The sequence below is a fragment of the Diabrotica virgifera genome, chromosome 3, assembly GCF_917563875.1.
Source record: "Diabrotica virgifera virgifera chromosome 3, PGI_DIABVI_V3a".
Classification (NCBI taxonomy): domain Eukaryota; kingdom Metazoa; phylum Arthropoda; class Insecta; order Coleoptera; family Chrysomelidae; genus Diabrotica; species Diabrotica virgifera.
The window spans coordinates 49450641-49462737 of record NC_065445.1 but is presented as its reverse complement, the minus strand read 5'-3'; the positions used below and the strand labels follow the sequence as shown (position 1 = coordinate 49462737).

Sequence of the window (12097 nt, the reverse complement as noted above, 5' to 3'; positions counted from 1 at the left end):
ACCCAGACAGAACTGGGTACGGGATCCTCTTGATGTTCTCGTTTTTACTGACCTAGGGGCCGGGGCTGGCCGATGTAGGTTCCATAGAACTACACCTTGCAGTGTCTACCCTTACGGAGGCACAGTAAAAATCCCGTAGCGGGCTCCCGTCGAGCCCGCTTTGCTTCTTCTGCTAACCGATCTCTAGCTGTGGCGTCTCAGAGAATCCAATAAAATCAAATTCCCTAAGTTTCACCACATCCAGTCGATCGGCCTTTGCCTCTCCTTCTCGCCTCAGAGAGAGTGAAAACGCTCAACTGCTATCTTGCTTACATTCAAGATTGGACTAAAAAGTCCACAGCCAAGCTATCCCCACTTCTCGTTGGCTTCTCTTCTCTGCTGCTGCTCCGCTCCGCTCGCACGCGTGTTACTAGTCCGGTGGTCGGCACCGAACGCTACTCTGGTGCGCTTATCACTTCGGTGATAGGTATATATAGTCTAGGAGCCAAATAGAGGTCACCGTGTCCTTTTCAATTCTGATGGACAAACTCAACGGTTTCTTATGGATTTTTTTCTGCTGATTACGAATTTCGAGGGTGGAATTCGATCGGAGTGGTCAAAATATTGTTATAAACAATTTAATTGTTTATAATTTTTTTATAAGGCTCTAGCGCATAAACTAAAAAAGATAAAAAGAATGTTTCAAATAAAATTTGTTTGTTAATAAAAAAACGTTTACTAAACTTAAATCGACCAATTAGAACTCAAGATATTGTAAAATTAGTGCACAATGCAAATTGCAAATTGCAAAATAAGTATTTTTCGAAGCTTTATCGATCGTAACTCGGCTTCTGCGCATGCAAATGAGCCCTAGAAGGTCTCATTTTAAAGTTTAATGAATATGCTTCCAAATAAAGTTTGTTAAATTACTTTGTCTTCATTTGTTTTAAAGTTATTTCCGTTTAAAGTTAAAATTTTCTTAAAAAAATTGTAAATTAATTTGTTTATAAGGGTTTCAAGCAAATTTGGGCTATAAACATTTATACTTTAATTAACAATAATGATAGAAGAACTCAAAAGGAACATTTTGAGCTTAAGAAAATGTTCGTATGTTTATTTTTGGCCAAGATATCGATATTTTAATGGCGCGCTATGAGACGCAAGATTGACTCACCGCGTAAAGGTTCACAAGCAAAGGGCTTGTTTATATGTGCAACGTCGACTGCGCGGTTTACCTGTTTTACTTGATCTCACCCTAATGCCGCCTTTGAAGTTTCACCCTAATACCAAGAAAAACAGGGGGAAAACAGGTAAACCGCGCAGTCGACGTTAGCAAACCGCCCACATATGGACAAGCCTTAACTTCTCGATGCAAATTATAATTTCTATGTATATTATATACGTTATCTTCATTTTTGAAGATCCTAATAAAATTGTATCATATAATTTTTATAATTAATTCATCATACTGTACCTCGTATCACCTTTCATTCTATTTTCTTTGTCTTCTATTTTTTGTACTAAATGAGAAAAAAAACATTAAAAACTAATATTTCAGAAATATAACTAAAAAGTAAGTTGATATCATTTATTAATACTATTTTTACAAACATTATCTTTCATGCATCTGCATCGAGATATACAGAGAATCTCAGCTTTTTTACAACTGCATAAGTACTTAGAGCAATTTTTACAGTTACATGGTGGTACTAAGTATGTTCTTGTGGGGAGTAAAACTAAAACTTTCTGGGGCTTCAGAGTCTAATTATCTAGATGATATCCATATATAGTGGATCTAGTTCTTTTGCAACATCATCAAGGCACACCAATTGTGTGTATGCCGCCACAACATAAATGCTCGTCTTATATGCAATGATGATGCTGTAAAAGAACTCGATTCATTTTTATATGGATATCACATATTGGCTCATTTGCATGCGTAGAAGCCGAGTTACGATCGATAAAGCGTCGAAAAATACTTACATACTTGATTGTGAGCCGCTTTTGCGCCTCATAGCGGGGCATTAAAATATCGATATCTTGACCAAAAATAAACTTACGAACATTTTAAAAAGCTCAAAATGTTCCTTTTGAGTTTTTCTATCATTATTGTTAATTAAAGTATAAATGTTTACAGCTCAAATTTACTTGAAACCATTATAAACAAATTGATGTACACTTTTTTTTTAAGAAAATTATAACTTCAAACGGGTATAACTTTAAAACAAATGAAGATAAAGTATAAAAATAAGATAAATATTTTAAGATAAAGTAAGATAAAGTAATTTAACAACCTTTGTTTCGAAGCCGATTAATGAAGCTTTAAAATGAGACCCTCTAGGGCTCATTTTCATGCGTAGAAGCTGAGTTACGATCGATAAAGCTTCAAAAAATACTTATTTTGCAATTTGCAATTTGCATTGTGCACTAATTTTACAATATCTTGAGTTCTAACTGTTGGATTTAAGTTTAGTAAACGTTTTTTTCTTCGTTTTTTATTATCGAACAAATTTTATTTGAAATATTCTTTTTTATCTCTATTAGTTTATGAGCCAGAGCCTTATGAACAATTTATAAACAATTAAATTGTTTATAACAATTTTTTGACCACTCGGATCGAAATTCACCCTCGAAATTCGTAATCAGCAGCCAAAAATCCATAAGAAACCGTTGAGTTTGTCCATCAGAATTGAAAAGGACACGGTGACCCCTCTGGCGCCTAGAATATGCCAGAATGATAATAGCTCTGAACGAATCGAAATTCAGAAGATTGTGACCCAATTTCATGAACTATACAGGGACATCTGCCTACGAATACTGATGAAGACGACAACAGAGTCAAAGATCTTCAATTCGGTGCCAATCCCAGAAGTGGCTACTTATTGTAGAAAAGTACATCACAAAAAGCAGCAGCTATAGCAATCAAGGTTACAACAAAATACTTCCCTAATAGGATAAATTCTAGATACTTACAGGCAGTAATCTTACTTGATATTGCTCTCTATTTCTGTGTGGAATTGATGTAATTTAGTATTCTAATTGGGAAATAATTTACAAATTAACTGGAAAAATGACTTTATTAACGTTTCGACTTCCACTTCGGAGGTCGTTATCTAAATATCTAGTATTAAGATAACGACCTCCAAAGTGGAAGTCGAAACGTCAATAAAATCATTTTTCAAGGTAAATTGTGGCTTATTTCCCAATAATTGGAATACCAAATTAATCTTACTTTATTACACCTGGACCCTGCGAGCTTGCATACCAAGCCCATGAAAAGTAATCAATCATGATTTCTAACAGGGCAAACACTTGAGTGATCTCGACTACTACAAGCCCATTTTTTCTATACGTTATTAATAAAACTTTCAAGAGAATTCTCAAGAAGAGACTTTCAGATCTTACTACTAAAAACAACATCATTCTCTCTTTCCTATTTTGAATTTCCAGAAGGTCACTCCACTAATATTCCGTTGACTGAAATCGTCAGCCAAAATCTAAATGAGAAAAATTTCTCACTTGGCATTTTTCCTCGATGTACAGAAAGCCTTTGATTAAGTCTGATATACCGGACTGATTTGAAAACTGCTGAATGGATATGCCTGCCTATCCCTATGACCAAACTTATACCCTTTAGATAGGAGCATCACCTCCAGTAAGGCGTGCTAAAACTCACCTAAACCATTTTGATAGGTGGTGTAGAAGATGTAGAGTAACTAAAGGAAAACGCAACTCATATTCTTCAGACCTCCAAACCTGAGCAGCCACCACACTCATCAAGCTAAAGAATATAATTGACTTGTTGCTAAGGAAGAATCGACCCTAATTCAGCGATCAGATAGAGTACCCATGAATGGTGTTCATTAGATCATTACAAAAGAAACAAGATCTGAGAGCAACCAGTAACAAGGTCAGAAAAAGAGTCGGTCTGCTCAGTGCTTTATGTCGGAAATTTGGACAAATGCAAGAAAAAACACTCATACATAAACACAAAATGTAGGTATGGCCTGTGATTAAGTATAGAGCAAATATCACTCAGTCTACTCAGTTGAGAACAGAGACAAAAGTTGCCAGCTTTGAAGAGGAATATTCTGCGCAAAGTAAATTACAAACCTACAGATTCCTCTGTGGTGCCCGAATTCATCAACTAATGATCATCCCAACCATAACTGAGAGGCTTCCAAATATCCTCCAAATTATCCTTCAGAAATACGTCAGACATCCTAAAAAGAAACTACCTTTTTCACCTACAAAACTGCTGATATCTGCCAGCAAAAAACTCCCTGACAAATACATCCACACCCTGGCAGCAGCCCCTCTTTACTATCGTACCTAGTTAAATAGGTGCGGTAGTGTATACTAAAGATTCTCCAAAGCCAGAAAGAGATAAGTTTCAAGATCGAGAAAGAAATAGTTACGATATCTATCCTTGAAATGAGAGATTCTGGAGAGATAAAACAGTTTACAAAAAAAATAAGATTCACGTAAGCGCATTAACGAAAAATGACAAGAAGAGAGAATGGATAACTCACGAAATCATGGACCTATTTAGTGAAATGCTAAAGCACAAAACAGAACTAAGAGAACACGCGAAATTTAATAAAATCGTAGAGAGAAGCTCAAAAAACTGAATGTCGATAATTCGAACAATTTTAGGAAAGAAACGTTCACAATCAAGTAAAAAAATAACAGACAGATACAGAAAAAAGACAGGACACAATCTTGAAAGACAAACGAAGACAAAGGAAATAAACAAAAACGCAATATCTGGAAATGAGAGTAGACATAATAAATTACAGCAAATGTATCAAAATGAAAAGAGCAGAGGCTGTCCAGGCGCGGATCTAGAAATTCATAATAGGGGGGGGGGGGCAGACTTACTTCAAATACTCAAATATTTTATTTTCTAGATTTACCATACGACTCACACTTACTCAAAGGATAAAATACACTATATAATCCCAGATACCTATGGTATCAAAAGGATTGACAATTCACGACTATTAATCTTACTGGTTGTTCTTTACCATACAGATTAACCTTTCTACCATCAATGGGTAGGTACGCATGGATTATCTAGTAAATTACAAATTTTTATATCTTTATTGTATCGCAAATTTGAAACGTGACTTTTCATGAAATAAGGTTTATACCCAGTGTAATGTATTTGCATTTTAAAATATCATTTTTGTAATTATTTGAATTGAGAAAATTTTTTCGTTGTTTATGGTTCCACCTGTACCCAAACAAATGCGCCTGCAGATTATTTTTCAGAGAAGGGTGTTTTATTAGATTTTATGGCTTCTCTCAATTCTTTGGAAGCGGTTGTCGTGTAATTTAGTGTTGTACTGATGGCTTAAAGTTTAGAGTTAACAGAAAAAATAATAAATATTAAAAAAATACTTATAGAGTAAGTACAATAGGGGGTCCATGGACCCGTTGACCCCCCCCCCCGTATCCGCGCTTGAGGCTCTCTATAGTAATAATTTTTTAAGAAACGCTTTTCTTTAGTTACGAGTGTCTAAAAAATATTATAAAAAAGTCAACTAAAAAGCAAAAAATAAAAAAAATTAAACTCGAAGGATTATTCCTTAAAAAAATTGAAAAAATCTAACACATTCGTTAAAGAAAAGCGTGGGGTACAAAAATAAAAAAGTATCTATCCTCAAACCGTTTATTCGATGAAAACGCGCCCCACGCTTTTCTTTAATGAGAAATTTTTTCATATTTTTTTATTTTTTACGTTTTAGTCTTACACTTTTCAAACATTAAAATATATCGTCATGTTTAAAAAAGGATGTATATGATAGACACATTTTTTTCATTTATTTAAACATGTGATACATACATTATACATTTTCTGTAATTTCTTCATACATTTCTTAAATCAAAATTATTATTTAGATCTATTACAGTTTTCGCAGTCTTTTAATCTCTTTGCTTTACTATTGCACGGTGTAGACCCTGCTAATTTCCACTCCATCCATTAAGGGTTCGTAACAAACTTTGAATTAATAACCAAAACGAATTTTAATGTTAATTGTAGCACGAAACGTCTCTACCGGTGGTTTATCTAAGACTACGTTAAAAACACAAATTTTTTGAATTCGAGTTTTGATTGAAGTTTTGTTTCGTATCATATTGAAATTTGACACGAATGAGCACGGATGTTTATATAAACAAAGATATGAGCGTTCAAAATCGTCGCCGCTTAGGATTTTTATAAACATGATATACAAACATAAAAATTAGTCGGAATCGGCAAAAAATTTGAAACTTTATTGTTTATTTATGAAGCATAACGTACAAAGGGAAATTATGTATAGTTCATATTATTAGCTACAATCCGTAAAAGTTTTAAGTTTCTACATTGTAAAAAACAATAGAATTTAAATATTTTCCATTAAAATCGTATTTTTTTATTTAAACAATTAATAAACATAAAAAATTGTTTTTTATTGAATATTCGTGTATTGTTCTCGCGATTGGATATGTCTGCAAATTTTCATCCATTTGAATTGAAGAAAAGGCAGTCAAATTAACGTCTAAAGATTTGACGCAAACTATTGTACTAAAGAAAAGGGTTTAAAAAATTGACAGAAATTGAATACTTAGGAGCAACCATAGCTAAACACGAGAAAATAAAGAAAAGGGACAAAAATATTAATGAAAGAAAGCCTAGGATAGTGTCATTAAATTCAATACTGAAAGCACAAAATGTGTCAAGAATATCTAAACTGCAAGTCTGAGTAACCTACAAAACGTGGATTATGCACTAGCAGCCACGGGCGCGGGCTGAGGGCGCCGTGGCCCCCCTTGCTTATCGGGTGCTGTAAACTATATATGGTTATCCAAAGTATACAAGATATAATGTGCAACACCTTCACATCTGCACCCCCCCCCTGAAAATTTTTATATGTGCGCCCGTGCTAGCAGCAAAAAACGAATGTAGACATCTGGAAAAGAAACGTGCTCACAAATATCTTCGAAAGAATACAAATAGAAAGAATATTTAGAGAAGACGAATAAATAAGAAATAATGAGGATATGATACGGCAAAAATAAGAGCCTAAAGAGCTAGATAGTTTGGGAACATCATTTGACTGCTGGAGGACCAAAATGCTAAAACAATACTGAAGGATGCAGAAATGTGGAAAAAATACATAAAGAAAAAATGACTGGAAGCAGTATCTATGTATGGAAGATGTCAGAAATAGGTGTGAGGGATTGTGGAGAAAAAGCAAGGGACCTGAAAAATGAAGAGAAATATCCAAGTACATATTTTGAAAACCAGGAGCCTACAATTTCTTGATACTATGATTCCTATATTACCGTAATAGTAAACTTTTCTAAACAGTTTGCAACAATCATACAATGAATTCTAATTTATAATAGAAGTAAGTTTTCTTATAGTGAGGGTGTAAAAATTTCTGTAATAGTGCTTGTTCTTTGATTTTTTTATGTTAGAGTGCCATTTAATCAAGTACAGTGACAAAGTTGATAGTAGTGTGCAATCTAATATAGGACCTATTACAAAATCTAACAACCACCTGTTCCGTAGGTCTTCGTGGCCAATTTTCTGATATCCACCGTAGAAAAGTCCACTTCCTCATTAGAATTCACCCTCCCTCCACTACCCCACACAACAACTAGTCCGATCACTAGCCATCTCCATAACATTCCGACCTGGTGCACGTGCGAACCCTTCGAAGAGGGCCCCAAAAACTAATCTCGAGGACGTTTCCGCATACTCTGATGGAACTCCTCATGGTCCGGATGATAATTTTTTTAACTGTTTCGGTGATTGATCAAACGCGATCGAGTTGCGCTTGCGCCTGTTTGGGTTTGTCTGGTTGCTATTGTGATGTGGACAATAACAACAATGATCATATGTGGGTATAATGGACTTTCGTGTATGTATCGGGTGAGCCAAGTTATGAAGAAATAACGGGAATAATGCCAATGTATGATTTTGTTACGGAATGCAAATGAGCTTTTATTTATCATCACATAAAATAAATTAATGAGTTTTTTTTGTTAAATGGCTTTGGCTTAGCCAATTAACCAGACTATTTTTGTTTTGTATGACATATTTACATTCTTTGATTTAATTGCCTAAGCCTACTTAAAATTTAAATTTACAGGGTGTTATACAGGGTGTCCAGAAACTCTACCGACAAACGAAGACAGGAGATTCCTCAGATAATTTTAAGATATTTTAACCCAATTCACCTAGTCCGAAAAAGCTTCCTAAGGGAGCTAGAGCTCTTTGAAGATGGCCTCTTGTAATTAGTTTTTCTTAAATAACTCCAGAACGTTTCTATTGAGAAAAACAAAAAGTGGTACACGTATTTATCTTACAGAGATAAATCGATTCCATGCATTGCGAATTTATAGTACCGGTCATAGGCGTCCGTTTTGGGTAGGGCAACAGTTATTTTATCGCATAATTTTTTTATCTTTAATTTTTAAGCATTTTTGACTCTGGATTATTAAATTGTAAGATATTCTACAACTAAAAGGTACTCTTGTTTTAAGTCGATAGTATACACTATTTCCTAGAAAAATCGATTTGCAAATTTTTCTTTTCTTGAATTTCCAAAAAAAATTAAAAAAAAACTATTTAGAAATCCGAAAACTGGTACGTTTTTTTTTTTAGATTTCAGAGATGAATTGATTTCATTAATTGCGAATTTCTAGTACGGGTCATATGCGTCCGTTTTGGGTAGGGCAACGGTTATTTGATCGCATAACATTGTTGTCTTTAATTTTTAAGCATTTTTGACTCGAAATTATTAAGTTATGAGGTATTCTAGTACAGTAAAACCTCGATATAAGGGACCTCTATATAACGGACCTCTATATAACGGACGAAAAATCCGGTCAAATGTAAAAAAATTAAAAACGTCCTGTTGATATGATACATGCTTAACCTGTCACATACCAAGATACATTGAATACCAACGGGGTCCCCGTGGACCCTAATGCTACACCTACCTAGAAACTTTAGTTGTACGTTTTTGCCAAAAATACAACATCGCATATTGAACCCATGGATCAGGGAATAATTTTGGAAACCAAACGAATATCTAGTAAAAAAAAATGTCTGTCGCTCAAGATGCAGACATAATATTAGAAGGGTTGGAAAGGACAATGCATATCTAATAATGCCGGAGAAGAAGTAGGTAGCTAAGATGTTTTATTTTACAATAGCTAAAAGTAGATGAAGTTGTGAACCTAAAACATGAGGATAAAAGTGAAGATAGCAAAGAAGGCAAAACAACACTGCAAAAATTAAGTTCTCAGAGGTAAGATCGCATCTTAACGATCTAATAATATTTTATTGATTATTTAGACAACGAAGTTCAACTGTATTATACGCAATTTCGTCATTTTAGAGAGTTGATTATAAAAAAACAGCAAACTTCAAAAGTGCAAACAAAACTTGACTCCTTTTTCAAAGCAGGATTACCGAAAGCACGCGTGTCGATATCAAACAACGTCACTTCACGACGAATTTCTGAAGATAATTAAATAGAATTTTGTTTGTGTTTTTTTTTATTTATATCTAAATACAATGTACACATTTTCAAAAAAGAAGTTTATTTATTTATTTTAAACCTATTTTTATATAACGGACTTTCGGCTTTAACGGACACCCCGTCGCCCCAATTAGTCCGTTATATCGAGGTTTTACTGTACTAAAAATTACTCTTGCTTTAAGTTGGTAAAATACACCGTTTTTTTAATTTATCAATATTATTTTCAAATTTAAAAAACCAAAAATTTTCAAATCGATTTTTCTAGAAAACCGTGTGTCCTACCGACTAAAAGTGAGAGTACCTTTTAGTACTAGAATACCTCACAATTTAATAATCCAGTGTCAAAAATGCTTAAAAGTTAAAGACAAAAAAGTTATTTGATAAAATAACGGTTGTTCTACCCAAAATGGACGCCTATGATCGATACTAGAAATTCGCAATGAATGGAATCAATTTATCTCTGGAAGATAAATATACGCACCGATTTTCGTTTTTCTAAATTAAAGCGTTCTGGAGGTATTTAAGAAAATCTAATTACAAGACGCCATTTTCAAAGAGCCTTAGCTCCCTTAGGAAACATTTTCGGGCTAGGTGAATTAAGCTAAATTGTCTTAAAATTATCTGAAGAATCTCCTGTCTTCGTTTGTCGGTAGAGTTTCTGGACACCCTGTATATTCGTAGATACATTTTTTCAGATTTGTTTGGCATATTTACAATTTTTAATTTCATTCTTCTTCTTTCAGTGCCATCTCCGCGTCGGAGATCGGCAATCATCATAGCTATTCGGATTTCAGAGACAGCTGCTCTGAAAAGTTCATTTGATGTACGTACCATTCCCTCAGGTTTCGCAGCCATGATATTCTGCGTCTCCCTGTGCTTCTCTTTCCTTGAATCTTTCCCTTCATAATCAATTGGAGCAAGCTGTATCTCTCTCCACGTGTAACATGTCCGAGATATTCAAATTTTCTTGTTGTGACAATATTTAAGATTTCCATTTCTTTATTCATCCTTCTCAGAACCTCTTTGTCTGTGACGTGTTATGTCCACGATATTTTCAGAATTTTTCTGTACACTCACAGCTCGAATGATTCTAGTTTTTTCATTGATGCAGCATTCAAGCTCCAAGCTTCCATTCCATAAAACAAAGTCCAGAAAACGTAGCAATAGTTATTTCATTACCTAAGCCTATTTATAATCAAAATTTACAGGACGTTATATATTCGTAGAGTTATTTTCACGTCGGATTATTTTTTGGAAAAATAATTGTATTAAATTGACAGGTAAAGGACAATTGAGATCAATTAACTTTTAAATTAGGTAATGAGTTATACGTTGCGTAAGAAAATATTAGTTTTTCACTCAACAAGAGAGTGTTGATTTTGTAAACAAAATGATACGCCGATGGCAAAAAAAATGTAACATTTGGTATACGGTTAATTATTTGGATCAAAAGTATTTATTTGTAAGTCTTTACTAAAAATATTAGAAAGTGATAATGTTTTTACTTCGCTATCTTTTCTTTAACTGAAGTTTTCTTCCTTTTTTTTGCAAAAACAAAAAAAATAAAGGCAAAGTAAGTTTTCAACCTAATAGAAACTTTAATAATATTGAAAGATATTAAAAATATTACTAAAAGATTTTTAATTGAAAACTTATTGGTCCATTTCCCTGGTAACACCTCCATGGCTTCCAAAAATTGCAAGCCAGATGGATGCTGAAGCAAAGAAGACAAGAGGGAATTCAAAAACTTACAATTCACGACCCCGTCTGTTCAGCTGGTAAATTCCAACTGAAAATGGACCTAGTTACTCAAAGGAGTAAAGACTAATATAAAAATAAAATAAAAATTCCATTTTTATCCAGATTGGTGATTAAGCTCCATTCTTTTCTATATTTTATTCTTGTTCTGCAGTGAGGTATCTTTATTCTGTTAAATATTTTCTGACTTCCCATCTGCATTTTGGTCTGCCTGAAGGTAATGTATTTGTAGATTCCAATCTTATAACTTCTTTATTAGTTTATTTTCTTTTCGTCTTAATGCATGCCCGAGAAATTTCAACCTTTGAGCCTTTATATCTCTGGCTCTGGCTGTATCTTCTCCATTTATCTAATTATTTATTTTGTAGTAAAATAATCCTCTAAACTTTCAGTCTCCATTTGTTTTTGTCCATGAATTCTTCCGAGGATCTTCCTTCCTATTATTCTGAGATTCTATTGGTCAGACACATTATCTCTGCTGCGTAGGTTATGACAGGCTGATTGATGTTTTATATACAGGGTGTTTGGTAAAGAATGGGCCATAGCTTAACCTCAGGTTCCTGAGGTTGAAATAGGCCGATTTAAGCTAACTTACCTTAGTACAAAGCAGGGCCGCCGCTAAAGTGTTGGCCGCCCGTGTGCAAGTTAATATTTGCCGCCCCCCTTTAACACTTTAGTCGTTTCAACATAGGTACTAGTATTTAAAGAAATGTACAGGAGATACATCGGAACCGTAACGCGTATACGAATAATAATTGCTCTGATCTCGACGTTACTTTCAGACCTGGATCCCGAGTACCAAAAAAAGTTGATTAATA

The 12097-nt window shown here is 34.0% G+C and overlaps 1 protein-coding gene across 2 annotated transcripts in view; it reads right to left on the bottom strand.

Annotated features, from left to right (window-relative positions):
- Nucleotides 1-7820, bottom strand: part of LOC114342431 (uncharacterized) — an 86726-nt gene extending 78906 nt beyond the window's left edge. For both annotated transcript variants that reach the window (XM_028293245.2, XM_028293252.2), the window contains exon 1: nt 7530-7820. In XM_028293245.2, the coding sequence (XP_028149046.1) occupies nt 7530-7659 (130 nt within the window). In that variant the 5' untranslated portion in view covers nt 7660-7820. The remainder of the gene's footprint in view (nt 1-7529) is intronic.
- Between the last annotated feature and the right edge of the window lie 4277 nt (nt 7821-12097).